This window comes from Abramis brama (genome assembly GCF_963993115.1).
Source record: "Abramis brama genome assembly, chromosome: 3".
Lineage (NCBI taxonomy): Eukaryota > Metazoa > Chordata > Actinopteri > Cypriniformes > Leuciscidae > Abramis > Abramis brama.
The window spans coordinates 2,388,537-2,413,868 of NC_139965.1; the positions used below are offsets into that span (position 1 = coordinate 2,388,537).

The window sequence follows — 25,332 nt, forward strand, 5'->3', positions numbered from 1 at the left end:
ACCTGTGCTCAGACCTACGGAAGCACATGACTGCCACCTGAGAGGAAAAACAATAACAAATCATGCTTTGGTCTATCGAAATGATGACATAAAAAGTAGAAATTTTAAGGTAAGTCATTATTGTGATGTAGGCTAAGTTGAAATTATTACATAAAATTACACATTTATGAGATGAACAGTCGAAATTGTTACATAAATCGTAATTATGAGATGAAAAATCGAAAGACATACCATAGGCCTACTATACTTAAGTCATAATGTCGACTTTTTATGTCATACTTGCGATTTTTTTTCTTATGAAGGGTTTCCATATACATTTATTTATTTATTTTATTAAAGATAATAAAATTGTATTAAATCTTTATTTATTTTATTCTTTTCTTTATTTAACATAGGACAGGCTAGTTGTGTACATTTTACATCGATTTCCAATCACCACCGTTTCCGCATTTACGTCGAATATGTCTTTATTAAATTAAAAATAGGAAATAGTACGTAGATGCGTAATTTATTTATTTTACACGTGACTTTTCTTTTTTTCTATTGTTTGTTTTGACATTTCTTCAATGAAAAAACAAACGTGATTTTTCTTTTGAAGTAATGGGGGTATTTTTGCCTTGTGTTTTAATGTTGTGGTCGTCCTAAAATATGGTGTATTTACCTTTTTACAGTCTATGGTATTTACTCGTTCCTCAATAAATTTATTTATTATTAAGATGATCTAATAAAAAAGTCAAAAGGGAAATGTAAAAAAAATACACAATAACTACACAATAGAAATATTAAAGCCCATATATTGAGCTTAAACACAACTTTAGTCAGGTTTGGTTGATGATGGACGTGTTATGTAATACCATAGACGGTTAATTAAGTTGGCTTGAGAGAGCCAACTTTCTGATATTGTACTTAAACTTATTATTATTATTATTATTATTCTTCTTACTAAAAATTTATCCCCTATCTCCTCCTAGAGCTTTAACTCTACATACTCCAAACTCGGCTCAGACCTTCAGACTATTCTGACTTGAGTTGCTATATCTTTTCAGACTGATCGGACTTACGGTTTTCCTAATATTGCCGATCAAAACTCGGAAAAACTCCCATTGACTTACATTGGGGAGTTCTAAAAAATTCAAATCTAGATTCAAACTGGCCAACCGACGAAAATTCAAATCAAAATACCTTGAAGACTAATTCAAACTGCCGTTCTATATACTATATTAGCCAATGAGACTCAATTAAACTAATCAACTCATCTATCTATCTACTTCAAACTATTTTAAACTTTAAACTACTTTAAACTTCAAACTAAATTAAACTTCAAACTAATATAAACTTTAAACTTCTTTAAACTTCAAACTTAAGCTTTAACTCATTTAAACTTATAAACTGTAAACTCATTTAAACTTATAAACTCAAAACTCATTTAAACTTACAAACCAAATTCAAAAACGTGTACACTTATAAACTCATCCATTTATACACTTATAAACTCTAAACTCATAAACTCTGAGTGTGTGTGTGTGTGTGTGTGTGTGTGAACCCACATACACACACACACTCTCTAAACTCATTTAAACTTAAACTCTAAACTCATTTAAACTTATAAACTCAAAACTCAAAAACTCGTAAACTAATTTAAACTTCAAACCACTTTAAACTTCGTACGTATAAAGCTCCCAGCTCCCAAGCAACTCCATAGCAACCAAACTTGAGTACCCTAGCAACCATTTTGCAAGACCTATATCTCTGTATCAGAACATTGTATAGAGATGAGGTTTGGCTCTTTTGACTCATGCTAGCAAACAGCACTTCCAACATGCTACACATGCTAGCAGTGAATAGCTACATGCTAATAGCGATTAGTTAAGTGCTAAATCATACCAAGATCATGCTAAGAACTATACAAACTCCATAGTAACCATCTGTGACAACTACCAACCACCAAGTAACACCATAGCAACCACCCAGAACACCCTAACAACACCCTAGCAACCACCCAGAATACCCTAGCAACACCATAGCAACTACCAAAACACCCTAGCAACCACCTAGCAACATCATAGCAACCACCCAGAACACCCTAGCAACCACCTAGCAACACCATAGCAACCACCAAAACACCCTAGCAACCACCTAGCAACATCCTAGCAACCACCTGGAATACCCTAGCAACACCATAGCAACCACCCATAATACCCTAGCAACCGCCTAGCAACACCATAGCAACCACCAAAACACCCTAGTAACCGCCTAGCAACCACCCAAAATACCTTAGCAACCGCCTAGCAACACCCTAGCAACCACCCAAAATACCCTAGCAACCGCTTAGCAACACCCTAGCAACCACCCAGAACACCCTAGCAACCAAACAGAATACCCTAGCAACAACCTAGCAACACCATAGCAACCACCCAGAACACCCTAGCAACCACCAAAAACACCCTAGCAACCGCCTAGCAACCACCCAGAACACCCTAGCAACTGCCTAGCAACCACCCAGAACACCTTAGCAACCCACTAGAAAACCCCCAACAACTTTTTAACTTTAAAATACTTTAAACTTTAAACTAATTTAAACATTAAACTAATTTAAACTTTAAACTAATTTAAACTTCAAACTAATTTAAACTTTAGACTAATTTAAACTTTAAACTAATTTAAGCTTCAAACTAATTTTAACTTTAAACTATTTTAAACTTCTAACTAATTTAAACTTTAAACTAATTTAAACTTGAAACTACTTTAAACTCCAAACTACTTTTAACTTCTTCAAACTTTCTGGTCCAGCTTTCTCAAGCCAACTTAAAGTTTGTCTCGACGAACTTTTTAATCTAGTATCTGTTACTGCTGTTGACTTACCGGAAGTGGTTTTACGTCAGTGGAAATTCCCACAAGATGCGTCTGTGTCTGAAAGAAGGCATAATAAAGTATGCGAGGAGATATAGTTCATGTGTTTTTCACTAGTTTTCATTTATGACGTAATATGAGGTGTTTTGACATCGTGTCAGTTCAACGGTCGTGTGTTTGATGTCAGTAGATGTACGTGACAAAACAAAAGCGCGCCGATTTGATTCCCGACGCGCGTCCTTTACGTCAGTTACGGTAGAGTCTCATCGCAAACTTTCCCTTTAGTTTCATTTCGACAACAATCATCATGACCAGTCCTGAATGTGGACAAACGAGTCTCCCTAAAGCTCTGGGTGATTTCTGAAACAAAACGAGCCGTTTATAACCGAGAAGGACTCGATCTAGATTGAATTCGGACTGTGTTTATAATCCAGATCGCGAGCGCTTCTCAAACACGTCGAGAAAAGACGCGGTTTAAAGTTATAAGCGATTATGGTAAGAACACGTTTACTGTCCTTCTGTCCTACATATCTTACACACAAACCTGTGCATTTTATTCTTGTGTTTTTGTTCGTCAAGGCTGTCATGTGATACTGTTTCTGCTTTAGTCTAACGAATCGTTTTCAGCTGTTATTCGCTTATGGAACAATATTATTATGCAACCAGTTGAACTTTAATCGGTCGGCCGATGTTTGAATAGTATCGGATGAATATTAATGACTACCCTATTTTTAATCTCATCTGTATATCCACATTTGAGAGATTTGAGGTTAACTGGTCTAATTTTGTATCTCTGTAAAACTGATTTATGTTGTATTATGTTGAATGTCAGAGTTTTGTTAATGAGGGATTTGTGGACACATTCATGTTTTTAGATTTGAGTGAATATATTATAGTGTTTATTTTGGGGTGAAAATATAAAATTATTTTATAGAGTTATAATATACAGGCATATCAATATTTACATATTTTATTTGAAGGCCCCGAGTGGCATGTTACCTACTTATTGTAATTCATGGTGTTATTATTCAATAATTCCATGAATTAGCTGTACATATAGGCAAATGGAGTGAAAGTGTTCAATTTGAATTCATAGTTTTGCTACATATATTCAATTAAAATTTGTGAAATTAAATATGTAGGCTAAATATTCATATGCCTTTATATAAGTCATAGAACAAAATTTCCTTTCAGATAAATCTATTTTTTTCTCGGATTCTGCTTTCTTTGTCTGTCATCAGTTATTCAATTATGCAACTAAATTGTCAAAATTGTACATTCTATTTATTTTACACTATATATATATATATATATATATATATATATATTTATGTGTTTGTTTGTGTGTGTGTTTATATGCATATATATATATATATATATACATATATACATATATATATATATATATATATATATATATATACATATATATATATATATATATACATATATATATATATATATACATATATATATATATATATATATATATACATATATATATACACGTTATATATATGTATGTGTATATATATATTTATATATATGTGTGTGTGTGTGTGTGTGTGTGTGTGTGTGTGTGTGTGTGTAAAATATATATAATATAAAATGCTAAATCAACTATTCTTTTTAAAATGGTGTTTTGACAATTACTTGAATAACCGATGACAGAAAAATGTAATAAAATGTATTTGATAGCGCTAATATATATATATATATATATATATATATATATATATATATGGTAAGTTGACAAATTATGACATAAAAAGTCAAATTTTTTACTTAGTATGTAATATATATACTGTATACATAAATCATTATGGCATTAAAAAGTGGAAATTTTGAAACAAGTACTCTATATTCAATTACTTTTGTATTTGGGCTTAAAGTGCTAAATTTGTTGAGTGACATTTAATCTTTTGAAAGGCCCTTTTGTTCGAGTCCATAAGCAGAACTTGATGTTTCCAGGGTTGTTCTGACTCATGATCACTGATTCACTGATGCTCTTATATATATATCATGGCTCTCTCAGGCCTGGCTCTGGAAGCATGTGAATTGTGAACAAAATTTACACTATATATATATATATATATATATATATATATATATATATAATGTGCTGTCAGATCGATTAATCGCGATAAAGTGCTTCTAACATAAAAGTTTGTAAATATAGGCCTATGTGTGTTTGTGTGCATGTGCATGTGTTTGTTTATATATCTATCTATATATATATATATATATATATATACACATACACTACCAGTCAAAAGTTTTAGATCGGTAAGATTTCTAATGTTTTTAAAAGAAGTCTCTTCTGCTCACCAAGGCTGCATTTATTTGATTAAAAATACAAACAAAAACAGTAATATTGTGCAATATTATTATAATGTAAATCAGCTGTTTTCTGTGTGATTATATGTAAACTGTAATTTATTCCTGTGATCAAAGCTGAATTTTCAGCATCATTACTCCAGTCTTCAGTGTCACATGATCCTTCAGAAATCACTCTAATATGATGATTTGATGATCAAGAAACATTTATTATTATTATCAGTGTTGAAAACAGTTTTTTAAATTTTTATTTCATGATGCTATGATGAATAGAAAGTTCAAAAGAACAACATTTATCTGAAATGGAAAGCTTAACATTAAACACTACCGTTCAAACTTTTGGGGTCAGTAAGAATTTTAATTAAATTTTTTGGGGAAAGAAATAAAATAAATCAATACTTTTATTCATCAAGGATGAGTTAAACTGATCAAAAGTTACAGTAAAGACATTTATAATATTAGAAAAGATTCTATTTTAAATAAATGCTGTTCTTTTGAACTTTCTATTCATCAAAGAATTTTGAAAAAAAATGTGTACAACTGTTTTCAACACTGATAATAATAACGAATGTTTCTTGAGCATCAAATCCTCATATTAGAGTGATTTCTGAAGGATCATGTGACACTGAAGACTGGAGTAATGATGCTGAAAATTCAGCTTTGATCACAGGAATAAATTACAGTTTAAAATATATTAAAATAGAAAACAATCATTTTAAATTGTCATAATATTTCACAATAATACTTTTTTATTATTATTTTTGTTATCAAATAAATGCAGCCTTGGTGAGCAGAAGAGACTTCTTTTAAAAACATAAAAAAATCTTACCGATCTAAAACTTTTGACCGGTAGTGTATATATATATATATATATACACACATCCACAATTTATATATTTACAAACTTATGTTAGTTGTGTAAAGAGCACCCATTGGCCCAAAACGGAATCCAACGGCCTGGCGAAGGTTTAATGCGTGTATGTCTTTTCAGCGCTCCAGTGAAGTTCACTTAATTTATTGGAATTTAGTTTCAATATTACTTTAGCTCTACCCTTAATCTGACTCCAATTTCAAATGATAATCAAATTTAGATTGTGTTTCTGATTAGAAAATAATCATAAATATTGATTATGAATTAATTTAGATCTCTGATTATTCTGAGTATCCCATATTTTCAATTATTAATTAATTAAGGGACGCGATGCCGCACAGAGCCACACGCCCGGGTAGCACCAGCCTCCTCATAGTCTACTGAAATAATGATTTCAGAAAACTTCAGAATAAATCAAGATGTAACATTTATTTGTCAGGTAAAAATGTGTCATGCCAATTACACAAGTAAATGATTAAAAGCCAATTCAGAAATAATAAATACATGACATCAATTACTCAATGATGACTATAAAATTAAGTAATGCTTTCCTGACAGAGACACACAGTGGTGTGTGAGTGTGTTCCAGTGGGATAACACGGACACAGCACTGTATGGGGGATGATCCTGGTTACAGGCTCCCAAAGACTGCTCTGACACCTATATTTTTTTCATATTCATATTCATATTTTTGGGTCAATTCATGTACCCCAGGGGGGAGCACCTGGTTTCGAGAGACATCACCCAGAGAGGAGAAACAGGATTCTCCTAAGTTCTCAATCTTTCTCATTAAACCAGTGACTGCAATGAAATTAAGACCATTTCACCAATCGCACTGAGACACTTAAAATGATACCAAACATGAAAAGGAAAAACAATAGATTCACAAGATACACCATATGTGATATATAGACATTCTCAGTGATCTTTCGGTGAGTTGACTCAGGGATAAAGGAGGGAGGAGGGAGAGGAGGATGCAGAGATGAGGAAGGAGGAGGGAGAGGAGGGTGCAGAGATGAGGAAGGAGGAGGGAGAGGAGGGTGCAGAGATGAGGAAGGAGGAGGGAGAGGAGGGTGCAGAGATGAGGAAGGAGGAGGGAGAGGAGGGTGCAGAGATGAGGAAGGAGGAGGGAGAGGAGGATGCAGAGATGAGGAAGGAGGAGGGAGAGGAGGATGCAGAGATGAGGAAGGAGGAGGGAGAGGAGGATGCAGAGATGAGGAAGGAGGAGGGAGAGGAGGGTGCAGAGATGAGGAAGGAGGAGGGAGAGGAGGATGCAGAGATGAGGAAGGAGGAGGGAGAGGAGGATGCAGAGATGAGGAGGGAGGAGGGAGAGGAGGATGCAGAGATGAGGAAGGAGGAGGGAGAGATGAGGAAGGAGGAGGGAGAGGAGGATGCAGAGATGAGGAAGGAGGAGGGAGAGGAGGAGGGAGAGGAGGAGGGAGAGGAGGAGGGAGAGATGAGGAAGGAGGAGGGAGAGGGGGGTGCAGAGATGAGGAAGGAGGAGGGAGAGGAGGATGCAGAGATGAGGAAGGAGGAGGGAGAGGAGGATCCAGAGATGAGGAAGGAGGAGGGAGAGGAGGGTGCAGGAAGGAGGAGGGAGAGGAGGAGGGAGAGATGAGGAAGGAGGAGGGAGAGGAGGGTGCAGAGATGAGGAGGGAGGAGGGAGAGGAGGATGCAGAGATGAGGAAGGAGGAGGGAGAGGAGGGTGCAGGAAGGAGGAGGGAGAGGAGGAGGGAGAGGAGGATGCAGAGATGAGGAAGGAGGAGGGAGAGGAGGGTGCAGGAAGGAGGAGGGAGAGGAGGAGGGAGAGGAGGATGCAGAGATGAGGAAGGAGGAGGGAGAGGAGGGTGCAGGAAGGAGGAGGGAGAGGAGGAGGGAGAGATGAGGAAGGAGGAGGGAGAGGAGGAGGGAGAGATGAGGAAGGAGGAGGGAGAGGAGGGTGCAGGAAGGAGGAGGGAGAGGAGGGTGCAGGAAGGAGGAGGGAGAGGAGGAGGGAGAGGAGGAGGGAGAGGAGGATGCAGAGATGAGGAAGGAGGAGGGAGAGGAGGGTGCAGAGATGAGGAAGGAGGAGGGAGAGGAGGGTGCAGAGATGAGGAAGGAGGAGGGAGAGGAGGATGCAGAGATGAGGAGGGAGGAGGGAGAGGAGGGTGCAGAGATGAGGAAGGAGGAGGGAGAGGAGGATGCAGAGATGAGGAAGGAGGAGGGAGAGGAGGATGCAGAGATGAGGAGGGAGAGGAGGGTGCAGAGATGAGGGAGGAGGGAGAGATGAGGAAGGAGGAGGGAGAGGAGGATGCAGGAAGGAGGAGGGAGAGGAGGATGCAGAGATGAGGAAGGAGGAGGGAGAGGAGGGTGCAGGAAGGAGGAGGGAGAGGAGGAGGGAGAGATGAGGAAGGAGGAGGGAGAGGAGGGTGCAGGAAGGAGGAGGGAGAGGAGGAGGGAGAGGAGGATGCAGAGATGAGGAAGGAGGAGGGAGAGGAGGGTGCAGGAAGGAGGAGGGAGAGGAGGAGGGAGAGGAGGAGGGAGAGATGAGGAAGGAGGAGGGAGAGGAGGAGGGAGAGATGAGGAAGGAGGAGGGAGAGGAGGGTGCAGAGATGAGGAAGGAGGAGGGAGAGGAGGATGCAGAGATGAGGAGGGAGGAGGGGGAGGAGGGAGAGGAGGGTGCAGAGATGAGGAAGGAGGAGGGAGAGGAGGATGCAGAGATGAGGAGGGAGGAGGGAGAGGAGGGTGCAGAGATGAGGAAGGAGGAGGGAGAGGAGGATGCAGAGATGAGGAAGGAGGAGGGAGAGGAGGATGCAGAGATGAGGGAGGAGGGAGAGGAGGATGCAGAGATGAGGAGGGAGGAGGGAGAGGAGGGTGCAGAGATGAGGAAGGAGGAGGGAGAGGAGGGTGCAGAGATGAGGAGGGAGGAGGGAGAGGAGGATGCAGAGATGAGGAAGGAGGAGGGAGAGGAGGATGCAGAGATGAGGAAGGAGGAGGGAGAGGAGGATGCAGAGATGAGGAAGGAGGAGGGAGAGGAGGATGCAGAGATGAGGAGGGAGAGGAGGATGCAGAGATGAGGAAGGAGGAGGGAGAGGAGGGTGCAGAGATGAGGAGGGAGAGGAGGGTGCAGAGATGAGGAAGGAGGAGGGAGAGGAGGATGCAGAGATGAGGAAGGAGGAGGGAGAGGAGGATGCAGAGATGAGGAAGGAGGAGGGAGAGGAGGATGCAGAGATGAGGAAGGAGGAGGGAGAGGAGGATGCAGAGATGAGGAGGGAGGAGGGAGAGGAGGGTGCAGAGATGAGGGAGGAGGGAGAGATGAGGAAGGAGGAGGGAGAGGAGGATGCAGGAAGGAGGAGGGAGAGGAGGATGCAGAGATGAGGAAGGAGGAGGGAGAGGAGGGTGCAGGAAGGAGGAGGGAGAGGAGGAGGGAGAGATGAGGAAGGAGGAGGGAGAGGAGGGTGCAGGAAGGAGGAGGGAGAGGAGGAGGGAGAGGAGGATGCAGAGATGAGGAAGGAGGAGGGAGAGGAGGGTGCAGGAAGGAGGAGGGAGAGGAGGAGGGAGAGATGAGGAAGGAGGAGGGAGAGGAGGAGGGAGAGATGAGGAAGGAGGAGGGAGAGGAGGGTGCAGAGATGAGGAAGGAGGAGGGAGAGGAGGATGCAGAGATGAGGAGGGAGGAGGGAGAGGAGGGTGCAGAGATGAGGAAGGAGGAGGGAGAGGAGGATGCAGAGATGAGGAGGGAGGAGGGAGAGGAGGGTGCAGAGATGAGGAAGGAGGAGGGAGAGGAGGATGCAGAGATGAGGAAGGAGGAGGGAGAGGAGGATGCAGAGATGAGGGAGGAGGGAGAGGAGGATGCAGAGATGAGGAGGGAGGAGGGAGAGGAGGGTGCAGAGATGAGGAAGGAGGAGGGAGAGGAGGGTGCAGAGATGAGGAGGGAGGAGGGAGAGGAGGATGCAGAGATGAGGAAGGAGGAGGGAGAGGAGGATGCAGAGATGAGGAAGGAGGAGGGAGAGGAGGATGCAGAGATGAGGAGGGAGAGGAGGATGCAGAGATGAGGAAGGAGGAGGGAGAGGAGGGTGCAGAGATGAGGAGGGAGAGGAGGGTGCAGAGATGAGGAAGGAGGAGGGAGAGGAGGATGCAGAGATGAGGAAGGAGGAGGGAGAGGAGGATGCAGAGATGAGGAAGGAGGAGGGAGAGGAGGATGCAGAGATGAGGAAGGAGAGGAGGATGCAGAGATGAGGAAGGAGGAGGGAGAGGAGGGTGCAGAGATGAGGAAGGAGGAGGGAGAGGAGGATGCAGAGATGAGGAGGGAGAGGAGGGTGCAGAGATGAGGAGGGAGGAGGGAGAGGAGGATGCAGAGATGAGGAGGGAGGAGGGAGAGGAGGATGCAGAGATGAGGAAGGAGGAGGGAGAGGAGGATGCAGAGATGAGGAGGGAGAGGAGGGTGCAGAGATGAGGAGGGAGAGGAGGGTGCAGAGATGAGGAAGGAGGAGGGAGAGGAGGATGCAGAGATGAGGGAGGAGGGAGAGGAGGGTGCAGAGATGAGGAAGGAGGAGGGAGAGGAGGATGCAGAGATGAGGAAGGAGAGGAGGGTGCAGAGATGAGGAAGGAGGAGGGAGAGGAGGGTGCAGAGATGAGGAGGGAGAGGAGGGTGCAGAGATGAGGAAGGAGGAGGGAGAGGAGGATGCAGAGATGAGGAGGGAGAGGAGGGTGCAGAGATGAGGAAGGAGGAGGGAGAGGAGGATGCAGAGATGAGGGAGGAGGGAGAGGAGGGTGCAGAGATGAGGAAGGAGGAGGGAGAAGAGATGAGGAAGGAGGAGGGAGAGGAGGATGCAGAGATGAGGAAGGAGGAGGGAGAGGAGGATGCAGAGATGAGGGAGGAGGGAGAGGAGGGTGCAGAGATGAGGAAGGAGGAGGGAGAGGAGGATGCAGAGATGAGGAAGGAGGAGGGAGAGGAGGATGCAGAGATGAGGAAGGAGGAGGGAGAGGAGGATGCAGAGATGAGGAAGGAGGAGGGAGAGGAGGATGCAGAGATGAGGAGGGAGAGGAGGGTGCAGAGATGAGGAAGGAGGAGGGAGAGGAGGATGCAGAGATGAGGAAGGAGGAGGGAGAGGAGGGTGCAGAGATGAGGAAGGAGGAGGGAGAGGAGGATGCAGAGATGAGGAAGGAGGAGGGAGAGGAGGGTGCAGAGATGAGGGAGGAGGGAGAGGAGGGTGCAGAGATGAGGAAGGAGGAGGGAGAGGAGGATGCAGAGATGAGGAAGGAGGAGGGAGAGGAGGATGCAGAGATGAGGAAGGAGGAGGGAGAGGAGGATGCAGAGATGAGGAGGGAGAGGAGGGTGCAGAGATGAGGAAGGAGGAGGGAGAGGAGGATGCAGAGATGAGGAAGGGAGAGGGAGAGGAGGGTGCAGAGATGAGGAAGGAGGAGGGAGAGGAGGATGCAGAGATGAGGAAGGAGGAGGGAGAGGAGGATGCAGAGATGAGGAAGGAGGAGGGAGAGGAGGATGCAGAGATGAGGAAGGAGGAGGGAGAGGAGGATGCAGAGATGAGGAGGGAGAGGAGGGTGCAGAGATGAGGAAGGAGGAGGGAGAGGAGGATGCAGAGATGAGGAAGGAGGAGGGAGAGGAGGGTGCAGAGATGAGGAAGGAGGAGGGAGAGGAGGATGCAGAGATGAGGAAGGAGGAGGGAGAGGAGGGTGCAGAGATGAGGGAGGAGGGAGAGGAGGGTGCAGAGATGAGGAAGGAGGAGGGAGAGGAGGATGCAGAGATGAGGAAGGAGGAGGGAGAGGAGGATGCAGAGATGAGGAAGGAGGAGGGAGAGGAGGATGCAGAGATGAGGAAGGAGGAGGGAGAGGAGGATGCAGAGATGAGGAAGGAGGAGGGAGAGGAGGATGCAGAGATGAGGAGGGAGAGGAGGGTGCAGAGATGAGGAAGGAGGAGGGAGAGGAGGATGCAGAGATGAGGAAGGAGGAGGGAGAGGAGGGTGCAGAGATGAGGAGGGAGGAGGGAGAGGAGGATGCAGAGATGAGGAAGGAGGAGGGAGAGGAGGATGCAGAGATGAGGAGGGAGAAGAGTTGTGGCGATGTGCTCTTCCTTTGCTATCTTCTGTGCAGGGTGCGTTTATTGCTTTATTGCGTGTATATATATATATAGTGTAAAATATATATAATGTAAAATACTAGGCTAAATCAACTATTCTTTTTCTAAAACAGTGTTTTGACAATTTAGTTGAATAGTCGAATAACCAATGCAGAAAAATGTAATAAAATTTATTTGACAGCATTAATTTATATACAGTGTAATATATATATATATATATATATATATATATATATATATATATATATATATATATATGTTGTAAAATATTAAATCAACTAGTCTATTTAATACTGTGTTTTGGCAATATATTTAAATATATATATTAATAAAATATATTTAAAATGGTGTTTTGGGTATATATACATAATTTAAATATATAATTTAAATTTAGTCGAATAATTGAATAACCTATGACAGATTTTTTTTTTTTTATAAAATTTATTTGACAGCACTTTATATATATATAGGGTACATTGACAAATTATGAAATAAAAAGTCAAAATTATGACTATATTTATTACATTATGACATTAAAAAGTGGAAATTCTGAATTAAACAAGTCTTTTTGAGACTTTTCAATTCTATCATACTGTTCAGAAACAAGTACTCTATATTCCTATTGTACTTGGACTTAAAGTGCTAAATTTGCTACTTTAGTGACACTTTAGTTTGAGTCCATAAGCAGAAATTGATATTTCCAGGGTTGTTCTGACTGATGATCACTGAATTGCTGATGTTCTTATATATATATATATTTACCCATAATTGACCCTACTGTAAAGTACTACCATGTTTTCTATTTTATATATATATATATATATATATAGGGTGAGTTGACAAAGTATTACATAAAAGGTCAAATTTATGACTTAGTTTGAAAGGCCCTTTAGTTTGAGTCCATGAGCAGAACTTGATGTTTCCAGTGTTGTTCTGATTCACTGATGCTGATCCGCATGTCTCCCTCAGTGAGTGTGTGATGGCTCTCTCAGGCCCGGCTCTGGAGGAGTGTGTGTCCCGTGTGCGTGTGGAGGATGAGTTCACCTGTGCAGGTGTGCTGGGGGGGGCCCTGCAGGCACTGAGACCCTCGGTGGAGCGAGTGTTCGGGGTCACGCTGGTCATCGGAGCAGAAGAAGAAGAGTCGGCTCAGAGCGGACTCATCTGGCTCCAGCTGAGCGGATCGGCACCAGATGTGGAGGCGGCAAAGGTGCAAAATAGAAGAAACTACTCTATCTATCTATCATGTCAGTGTTGATTACAGCACTTTACCCTCATGGGTCAAAATTACATGAAGCCCTGAAATTATACTTAATTTATTTTATTATTTTTATATATTATTATTTTTGTCCAGAAAGCTTATTTTAGGTCATTTTGATAACATTTTTTAATAAAAAAAATAATTATATTTTTAGGTTTTTTTATTTTTTTTATTTTTTTTTATTTACCTTTAAATGACTAGATTTGATCAATAAATAATAAATAAATAGTCATTTAAGCACATTCCTCACATTCTTTCAACTTAAATTCAAAATAACTCATAATTTCATGCATAACCCTTTTAATTCAGCTCTAAATATCTTACATCGGGTGTGTTTGCCGACCTCTTGTGGAAAAATAATAATATAAGATGATATTTCATGACTCTAGATGGCCTTATAGCTCTATATGGAGCAAATGAGCTGTTCCTCTGGGTCCTAAAGTCAGTTCGCTTCAGTGTGCATTCAGATACACATGTAGACATTATAAAATAATTTTTTGGTAAAGTTTTAGAATTTTTAGTTGAGATTTTGAGCATTTTTAGGTTTTTCTATGTGTACTGAAGCATTCCTCACATTCCATTCATTCCTAAGTGGGTCTTTTTTGTGTGTGTGTGTATTTGTGGTTCAAGTGTGAAAAAAGTCCTGTCTGATGAACACTTTTTTAAACATTTTCAAAAATATCTTACGGGTCAAAATGACCCGTAACTGCCATCGATCTACAGTCAGAAAGTTTCTAACTAACTAAGATCAGTTCAGAGCCCATAATTGACCCTACTGTAAAGTGCTACCATGTTTTCTATTATTGCTATTGTGTGAATTGTTGATTTACACAGCTCGTATGTTATGCGACTCCTAGATTTTCGTGAAAGGTGTTGTCAATCAGGAAGCTCAACAAGAGTTCCAGTTTCCTGAAGTGCTTCACTGTGTGTTCTGTGGTGCCAAAGGGCTGTTTATGGACTGCCTGACTAAAAATACCTCTGCGCATATAGTGGTAAGTGAAAATATCATGTACTCCAATGCATTATTTTATGTTTCGTTATCAGTATTTTGTCTTACTGTCCCGAGAAATATCTAATCATCCTTGAAACAAGATAAAGTTCCAACAAAATAAAAATGCATAACTTGCTAGATAAAGGTTAACTGTGAAACAAAATAAAAGTAGCATAACTTGAATATACGGTATCTTGAAAAACACACAAGTGTGGCATTTTTATTTTAATCGTGGTCTAGGAAAAGTGTGCTTTCTGTAATCTGTTCAAGTTTTTGTCTAATAAATGACGTGCATGGAAAGTGTAAATTTGGAAAACGTAACATTTTGGTGGAAAAAGTTAAAACACTTTTAAGGTTTTAGTGTCCCCTAAAGTAATAAGATAGCGGTTACCTGAGAAACAAAACAAAATGCAAGATAAATGTTTCAAAACAAAAATTAGGGATGTACGATATATCGGCCACCACGTCGGTATCGGCTGATATATGTTAATTTTTAATGTTGTCGTTAGTGGTCGACCGATATTGTTTTTTGATGGCCGATGCCGATATCTTAGAGAGAAGGGTGGCCGATGGCCGATATAAAGCCGATATTTTTATATATATTTATTCTAATCAATATTTAATAAATTATAAATAAATTATAAAACAATTTTTTAAAATAAACATGCTTTTATACTTTAGATGGCAATTTCTTAAATTTGCTATTACAGTTACAGTATTTTCCTATTACAGTATTTTTCACAAAGTAATTGTTTAGAAATATATGAAGTGCGTGCATGCGCATCAAGGAACCGGGTTTGAACGGGTCCTCGGTACCACCGGTACTTAAGAAAACTTGGTACCGTGACGTTTACGTTTTTTTAGTACCGACTTGGTACCGAAGTACCGGGTCTTTTGACAACACTAGCTTGAAATATGATTGGAATAACTTTAAAAAAGGAGAATACAGTAAAGTAGTGCAAGTCTGTCATATCGGCTACATAAAATTATCATGAGAACATTATAATTGTGTGTTTGGGACATAGTGAGACTTTCGCTTTTGTAATCAGGCTCTCAAAAATTATATAAAAATGTGAATTTAGATTTATCTGCAAGTATATCGGTTATGGGCTTTCAGTTATCGGTTATCGGTATCGACCAAAATTTTCATATTGGTGCATCTCTAATAAAAATGCATACAGTACATAACATGCAAGATGAAGGTTATCTGAAAGGTTGCAAAATAAAATGCATGAAATGCAAGATAAAGTTTACCTGAGACACAAAATTAAAATGTATACATACTAGGGGTGTAACAATATATCAAGTCAAAATATATCACAATACAAAAATACAACAATATGTATCGTGGTTAGTGACAGTATGTATCGTGTACAATTCACTCAAAATGAAAATTAACATTTACAGGCTTTAGTGCCAGTACTACATTAAACTACTATATATGATGTTGAATATAATGTATAAGAATGCAATGGGGGAATATTTGTTGGTCCTGATAATGCCAAATGTCTGTTACCAGTAAAAAGTGGCCGACATTATTTTAAATATATCTAGTCAGTGACAGAGTGCAAGCATATTCATCTAAAATAATTCTGTATTTTCAACTTCAAAATCATCAATATTATTATATTATTCATCATTGTCCTGTGCATTACCAGCACCAAGTCACCTTGTTAACCTTTTCCCTATATGTCTTGGAGTATCGCAATAATTTCGTACCGTTAGTTGAGGATCGTGATATGAGGGCATCGTTACACTACTAATACATACTAATTTGCCCGTGAATATGCTCTTGAATTGCTAACTGCATCACTAATAAAAATGCATACAGTACTAATGAATAACATGCTGGATGAAGGTTATCTGAAAGGTTGTGAAATAAAATGCATGAAATGCAAGATAAAGTTTACCTGAGACACAAAATTAAAATGCATACTAATTTGCCGTGACTGTGCTCTTGAATTGCTTACTGTCCCATAGTAAATCCTGATGTGTAGTTATAATGATCCCGGTTCTGTTTGTTAAACCTGTCTCTAAACCCTCCTGCAGCTGGGATCCCAAGGCTTTCTCCTCATAACCGGACTGGCAGAACCTGTGGTGAAAGCCTACTCCTTTATCACAGACCTGGTGGAGAAATACAGGAGTAGCCAGGGACGGCGTGCCGAGACCGGGATCGGGATAGCGGGAGAATCCCTGGAGTCGCGTCGGGCCTTCAAGTCCCTGGTTGAGAATCTGGAGGACCGGCACACCCTCGACCTGCTGGTGTTACCGGTGATGGTGAAGGAGGCTCTGCTGGACCTGGTGAAGCAGTCCGGATTGGACTCGTATGCAAAGCGGCACCAGGAAGGTCTAATCCCATTGGAAGCCAATGGATCATTAGCGGTGCAGAGAAGCGTTTATAATCATACAGCAGAAAACTCACATTCCCAGCATCCGCAATCTGCTTATGACAGGATTAACAGCACGGATGATTTCAGAAATGAATCCCACAGTCCGTTTCCCCAAGGCTTTACCCTCGACTCACCTGAGTCTCCAGAACCAGAACCTGAATCCGAGACTCCTGCTGTTCCGTCGTCCGCGAGAAACAAAGAGGAGTTCGAGCACCTTCTCAAGTTCTTCAGCGCCATGGGATTTACCGAAGAGGTTGTGCACGACGTTCTGGCCCGAACCGGCCCTAAAGAAGCGTCGCAGCTTCTGGATTTGATTCAACAGGAGCACGACAAAACTAACCAGCGGAAGAGTAAAGACAATGCGGTAGGCGAAACGCACGAGGCCACTGAAGTAGGAGAGGAGAATGCTAAAGAGGAAGACTTTGTCTTGGGGGTGTTGAAGAAGGCGGCGGCCACTTGTGGATACACTGAGGACAGAGTAATGGAAGTGTATGGCAATCTACCCGAGCTCAAGCCACATGAGCTGCTCATGCAACTGCAGAAACAAGAGTTCGCCGAACACGCGATTGGGACGAGAAATGGTGGAAAGCGAGCTGATTGGATGATTGAGACGAATCCAGTGGCAGATTTTGAAAAAGTCAATTCTGGGAGCAGAAACAGAGCGACAAAGCTAGGCATGTCCAAACCGTTAAGCGTTCCCTCCGTGAGAGGCCCGCCAATGACTACATACGCCTTCGAAACCTTGAACCCCGACGCACAGCCAGGGAATCTGCCGGCACAATCGCCTCCACGGAGGATCAAACCAAACACGGATCTCGGTTTCCCAAATCTCTCCAATCACGTCATCGCGCCCAAACCGAGAGCGTCAGAGACGTCTGTGGTCACAGGACCTCAGCGGTTCCTCGAGAGCCTAAAGACGCCATTCAAACTGCAGCTGTCGGACGAGCCTGGTGACCCCATGCTGCGTCAGGTCATCATCGACGGCAGCAATGTTGCAATGAGGTAGGCTTGCTACGATAGACTATCTATATATATAAACTATATTTAATATATATATATATATATATTAAATAAAATAATTTAGTTCAGTTAGAGAACAGACACTACAATTAAAAACTGAATGGTGTCTGCTTAATAAACCGTGAGCTGAACGAGAGTCAGCAACAGGAGACAGATTTCATTTATCACGAGAGCAAAGAACTGACTGACAACTGAAATGTAATTTAAGTGAATTTGTCATTGCACTGTTTTGTTGTTGTGTTTTTCATTAAGAATAATAGGCTAATTAACTCACCATTCAAGCAAACCGCCCCGAATTGGCGCTAATTTGAAAGCGAAACTAAAATGCGCACAGCTGCAGCATTTTACTTTCGCCTTTAAATTAGCGATTTAAAAGCCCCCACCGGTGATACCGGTATTACCGGTGTTGTCACACGTCGATTACCGGTGGGAAAATATCCTCACCGCCACATCCCTAAATGAGGTAAACATCGCAATATGATGCGTGCTATAGAGGGTGTGTCTCGGTCGACTTGCCAGATTGACAGAAAATTTTGTCGACATGGATAATTAGATGATATTTGGTGTGTTTTTGTGCTGACTGACTTAATAATGTAAAAAATGTAACATGAAATAAAATGCATTCATTTAGTTAGGTTAGAAAAATGCCATTATTCAAATCTAATTGGATGTATGCATTGATTTAATCAATAAATATTAATAAAAATAGATATTAAATTCCCCCTTTTATCTCTTAAAACTCATCTTTGATCACCAAAATGACATATTTAAACTTTTTTTCCTTTGAAAAAAGTGTCTTCATGCCTTAAAATATCTTGAATGTAACTCGACACCCTTGCCTCATTTAGTATGTGCGGTTCTATGAATATGCAAATGAGCCCCGCCTCCACTCACTCACTCAGCTCAGAGATCCACTGGTTGACGATCACACGTTGATCTGATTGGTTACAAGGTAGTTTGTGACGTCAGAAACACCAGCGATTTCAAAGCGTGTTTTTGAGACTGTCTTTGGTTCACTGCAGTTTTAAGGAGGAAATACTCAGCAATGGAGTCGACTTATGAATTTACACATGGTTTGTCTTAAAGCACATTAAAAACACCACATAGACACATAAACAACATTAAAAGCTGCATTTTCACCACAGAGGGACTTTAAAACGAGACTGCATATTCATAGAACCTCGTATACTAAATGAGGCAAGGGTGCCGAGTTACATTCAAGATATTTTAAGGCATGAACATGTCTAAATATGTAATTTTGGTGATCAAAGATGAGTTTTAAGGGATAAAATTATTGACTACAGGGGGACTTGCATGTAGATGTATTCGTACTGGAAATACAGAGGATGAACAGCGCTTTTGCAGTGACGAGAAGACATGATGGCATTATTGATAAGATAATTCTGAGCAGCTGATGATGCTTTTAGGGAGTGAATGTTTCAGTGTTTACTCACATGAACTAGGGAGTGAAATGAGCAGTGAAACTGTGTGAATGTGATCTGATCCTCCACAGTCACGGGTTGGGAGTGTTCTTCTCCTGTCGAGGCATCGCTCTGGCCGTTCAGCACTTCTGGGCAAGAGGACATCGAGAAATCACTGTGTTCATCCCTCAGTGGAGGCAGAAGTTTAACTCCAAGACTAAAGGTGAGGCTCACTTTATGCCTCATTGACATCTTAAGGCTCGTTCACACCAAGAACTATACGTTTCTTGAGACAAAACGCGTTTTTCTATTCCACTGCGCTTCTTTTCCAGTTGTTTTTCAGTGTAAACAAGTGCTTGGTTGATGTATTTTGGGGCCTGTCGCTTTAAATGCACAAGCGCTTCAAAGTCAGGTGGATTCTGATTGGCTGTCAATATTTTTATTGTCCATCATCAAGCAGGAATCGATCAGGGGTGTGTTTCCCCGAAAGCATCGTTAACCAACTATGGTCACAAGTTCCGTCGTTATCAGCAGTTTAACAAGTCTGTGTTTCCCGAAACCATCGTTCTAACGAACATTCGCAAACAGCATCGCAGAGTTGTGTGTTAGGAACGACAGCTCTCGACCTGCGGTTAGAAGCAGTTTCTTGTTTTTCATGACATGTGGACTCAATAAATCATTATTTTGAGGAGTATAACCAAGCTGAGATTCAGTACAATCTATATATTTTATTTAGAATACATACAAATGTCATTTACGTCTTTTAGTTTGTCAAGAGATTTAAAGCGTAGTATTTGAAGAGTGCGATGTGTGAACGAGCTCTAGTGCGTAAGAACGAGTCTATGATTGAATCTGGAAATAAAGCAAAATAACTGAGAAAAATTAGAAATATTCCTTGGATGCCTCAAACAGATTTATTAAAAGTAGTTATGACATCATTAACCAACTTGGTGGATCGACCAATTTGTGACAATACAATACAATTTCTTCAATGATGCATCGAACTATTGTATTTGAGCAGCGAGTTACGGCGCTGTACGGGAAACACACTCCTGAAAGTGATTCCAACGATATCGTTCCTCTATGGCTTTATCGTGATAGTTGTGTGGACTGTTCTCAAAGAGTTAGAATGATCAGTAAAACATTATAGTTACAATTACCATTAATGGTTGCAGAAAGAAGCTTGTGAACGCCACCTGCTGGTCATGCAAGGAAAACTCAGCCCAAACGTGTAAACAAGCCCATTGAAGATGTTTTCGTGAAAGTGTCATTTATTAAATGTGATCTACATGATTAAATGCTAATTAATATGCAGTGCTGGGCAAACAAGGTCAATCTTGTATTTTTTTGTCCTGTAGAAAAGCATTACCTGAATGACCTGCATGATCTGGGTTTCGTCTCATACACTCCCTCCAGAGAGGTCGAGGGCAAGAGAATCAACTCCTACGACGACCGGTAACTCATCATCTCGTCTCAGACCAACACAGTCGTGTTCCAGAGGGGCCATTTCTCTCTTCTGCCAAACATGGAAGAAGATATTCTGAGAAATGATGGTTCTTTTGTGTTAGTTACACAGGTTTGAATGAGTAAATGATGACAGAACTACATTATTCTCAGAATTAAACTATTCGTTCAAAATCAAAGATCATCTGTAATATTATCTGACAATTTAGTTGATCTTCAAACAACAACTATCAGTTTTATCATCCTGAGAAGACCTGAAATATTTAGGCCTAAATTTTAAATATATGTATTTGAATTGCATATAAAATATCCACGCACAGTTTTAACATAACACACTAATAAACATAATGTCAAACATAAATGAACAGATTTCTGCTCTCAAAAAAAGCTTTATTAATTATCTGAATTTATCTGATAAATTCAATCCCCTACAATCAGCATAAATCTGTTCATTGTAAAAACAATTAGATTTTAGATTCAAATATGACTAGCTGTGAAACAAGCAATATTCAGTCAGTTAAAATGTATGAGATTGAAGTAAACTGGATTTATTGATGATAAATGTATAAACCTGTTTATTGTATATTTAAAACATTCAGTTTATTAGTACTATTACAGGAATATGACCTGTACATAAATGTAAAAAAAAATAAAAATAAAAATCATATATGTATGACTGACAAGTTTTCTATTTTATTATATTATATTAATTTTCAGACTATGAATATACTTTTAACTGAATTTAATTGTTTTCACAATAATTTATACTGATTTAAGCAATTTAAATGAATCCATTTTGAAAATTATTTAAATAAAATCAAAGCAAATAGTTAATGATAAACTATGCCATGAAATATGATCAGTTTCAATTATGTTCGACTGACAAATATGCTTCGCATTAAGTTTATTAGTTTATGTAACTAATGTAATTCAAACAGAAGGACATTTTATATGCAATGCAAGCACACAAATCTTAAATTTATGCCTGAATATATGTTTTGAGTGGCAGCTGTGATGAAACGCTGATTTCTCCAGATGACGAGTGATTGTTCTTCAGATTCATGCTGGCGCTGGCGCAGAAGACGAACGGAGTGATCGTGACGAACGACAACCTGCGGGATCTAGTGGACGAATCGCCGGCGTGGAGAGACATCATAAAGAAGAGGTATAACTGACAGTGTAGTTACACTCATTTATCTTCAGTTTCCCCTGGCATAACTCATGTGTAAAGTGTGGTATTTCAGACAGAAGTGTATTTCTGCTGCCTTCCTTCTGAAACAGTCACATTTAAAGAGTTAACCTGAATTATCAACGGCTTAAAGTGTCCCTGTTATGCTATTATTAAGACTCCTGTTTATGTTTATGAGTCTCTTACAACAGGTTCACATTCATCCAGGTCAAAAACACTCTCATAATATCCATTTATTTTCTCTCAGTGTCTGAAACGCTTCGTTCAAAGATTCAGTCTCTCTAAGCTCCGCCTCTCTGAGCGGTGCTCTGCTGTGATTGGTCAGAAAGCAAACGCTCATTATCATATCTGAATCTCAGCTCTTGATCACAGTGATACGAACAGTAACGTCGGTGTGGGTTTTACCGTATCAATCTTTGAAAACAGCGTCTTCTCGACACGAACAACACAAACCAAACTCTTCGTCTCAGATACGCTACAGTGTTTGAGGGCGGGGCTAAGAGACGCTGTTCAGCCAATCGGGTGACATTATACTAACCCTCACCTAATCCTACCCTAACCCTATAGTAAGTACATGTAGTTGCTCAATATTACTCAGTACTTAAATATATAATTACACTGTAACAATGACCCCTTAAAATAAAGTGTAACCCAAATTAGTTACAAACCTTCAGCAGGAAGTGAGACTGAATTACTGACGACTCGTTTCAGTTCAGAATCAAGTCTTTCTTTCAGGAGACAAAAACTACACACACACAGAGCTCTATTACACACACACACACAGCTCTATCACACACACACACACAGCTCTATCACACACAGTTATAATCATCAGTGATTGGCTTGTGTGTCAGTTTGCTCCAGTACGTGTTTGCTGGAGATCTCTTCATGTTGCCTGATGATCCTCTGGGCCGTGGCGGACCGCACCTGAGAGACTTTCTGCACAAACACAACAGGTAATCCTCGCTTCGACAGAGCCATCTGTGTTTTCATGATACACACAACTGCTCAACACTGTGAGATTATTAGATGTGTCTGAAAGAGTCTCTACTAAAGCTGCATTCATCAGATCAGAAATACAGTAAAAACAGTGAAATATTATTCCAGTGTAAATCAGCTGTTCTCTATGTGAATATACAGTAAAGTGTAATTTATTCCTGTGATCAAAGCTGTATTTTCAGCATCATTACTCCAGTCTTCAGTGTCACATGATCCTTCAGAAATCACTCTAATATGATGATTTGATGATCAATAAACATTTATGATTATTATCAGTGTTGAAAACACAAATTTTATTTTTATTATTTTATTTTTCAGGATTCTTTGATGAATAGAAAGAGCAAAAGAGCATTTGAAAATTAATCTTTTGTAACATTATACATGTATTTACTGTGACTTCTGATCAATTCAATGTGTCCTTGATGAGTAAAAGTCTTACTGAACTCAAAGTTTTGAATGGTAGTGTGCATAATCTATTTCTGTTTTTGACAGAATTTACAGTGCATTGTTTTTATACACAAACTCAAATCATTGTTATAACTGAATATTAACAACATTTATGCCAAAGTTTGCATTAGTGTTGTTTTGTCTGACAAACACAGCGCCGTTTATTCGGAGATAGACCAAACGATGCCATTTATTTGTAAACCGCGTTTTGAAATATGAAAGCAACAATAAACTTCATTTTCATTTCATGCTAGTGTTGACTTTTAGCAGATATTCATGTCTGATCTTCACAGTCTTGAGTTTGTCAATTTGGGGTCTTTCTCTTATAGGAAAGCAAACCCAAGACTATTGTTCATATAATTTTTTTTTCATTTATTAAGGGACAGTACACATTAATAGTACATAACAATATGTAAAATGCGCCAGATTTAGCCTGATCAATACCAGCTCGTGTATATATGACCGTCCTGTTATCTGATCAATATAACCCTTAAAAACAGGGGGAGCAAGGCCAGTTGGAATCTTAAAAACAAGTATCAAATCAGCACATTGAATCAAAAGTTCCTAACTTAAATACTACAATGATGAAAACTATTTGGCTTTTTATCTAGGACCTTGAGAGTTTGTTCATATATGATTTCAACCGGTTTTAGAAATGCCTTGCATGTTTTTGATATGTGTATCTCTTGTTAATGTGTTCTCAGCGGTTCTCCTGCTCCTGGAAGCCACACGTTTGCTGGCTCCTCGTCCTCCTTCTCTCCATCACCTGCGCCCCGCGCTCACACCGAGCTCCTGCAGTACCGGGACCGGACCCCAGGGGGCAGAGGTCAGGAGGTCAGCGAGAGGTCAGTGGAGGAGACGCTGGCGCTCCAGCAGAGTTTACTGCCCATCTTCCCCGGTCAGGAGAGCGTGATCATCATGATCCTCCAGTGTCACCCGACGCTTCGAGACCTGGACCGAATCACGCACCTCGTGCTGGAGCAGCAGGAGTGATCACCGTCTTATAATGCCTTTTAAATCTTAATCATAATTTATACATTCACGAAGACACGTTTTTAAAGTGTACTTGTGCTTTTAGCAGACGTTTATAATCTGTGCGACACTGAACCAACAAGATACATGCTTTAGAAATACACTGCACATTGTTAGTTAATGCATAAACTAATGTTAACAAATACTTCTACAGCGTTTATTCATCTTAGTTCATTTAAACATTATTAAAATCAAAAATTGAATTTATTAACATTAGTTAATGCACTGAACAAACAATGAACAATTATATTAGAGAAGATAAATGCTTTAGAAATATAACAAACCAGTCCGGTAACACTTTATAATAACGTTCAGTTGTCAGTCATTTATAAGTGGTTAGTTAATGATGAACTAATCATTTACAAAACATTCACAAATGATTTGCAAGTGATATACTAACATGTATGTTTTGTATGTTAATACAAAAAACCCCATAATTTATTAAACATTTATGAAACGCATATTCATGTTTTGTAAATGATTAGTTAATCATGTAAATGACTCATAACTGAATCTACAAAACATGCATAATGAACATATCACTTATTAATCATTTATGAACACATAGTCATGTTTCGTAAATGATTAGTTAATCATTTACTAATCACTTGTAAATGACTTGTAACGGAATTTACAAAACATACATAAAATGTTAGTATATCACTTGCTAATCATTTTGTTCTGTAAATGATTAGTTCATCATTAACTAACCACTTATAAATGACTTACAACTGAACGTTTTTATAAAATATTACCACAAGTCCAAATAAGTGTTACCGTTATTTGAAATGTTGTTGATGACTATTTATTTTCACATGCTTCTTTCTTAAAGTAAGAATTAACTGGAAAAACAAAAATCAGAGTTTATTTTTAACTGTTTTCTTTCAGGGACTGCGGGTGTAATTGAGCAATGCATGTTTACATTTTGTATTTTTATACTAATGTTCATTAACATGCAATGTCCCTATTAAATGAATTAAATACATAAAA

At 39.9% G+C, this 25,332-nt stretch overlaps 1 protein-coding gene across 2 annotated transcripts; it reads left to right on the forward strand.

The window, feature by feature from the left end:
• Window positions 1-25,332, forward strand: khnyn (KH and NYN domain containing). Of its 2 annotated transcripts, none has more exons than XM_084109725.1 (9): window positions 1-109; window positions 13,101-13,338; window positions 14,247-14,381; window positions 16,430-17,772; window positions 19,304-19,434; window positions 20,570-20,666; window positions 21,733-21,840; window positions 22,719-22,820; window positions 24,015-25,332. In XM_084109725.1, exons 2-9 carry the CDS (start codon window positions 13,111-13,113, stop codon window positions 24,301-24,303), a joined length of 2,433 nt encoding a protein of 810 aa, XP_083965851.1. In that variant the 5' UTR covers window positions 1-109; window positions 13,101-13,110; the 3' UTR covers window positions 24,304-25,332. The 2 variants fall into 2 exon arrangements, with proteins under 2 accessions (XP_083965851.1, XP_083965850.1); XM_084109724.1 differs by lacking the exon at window positions 1-109 and adding an exon at window positions 3,134-3,345.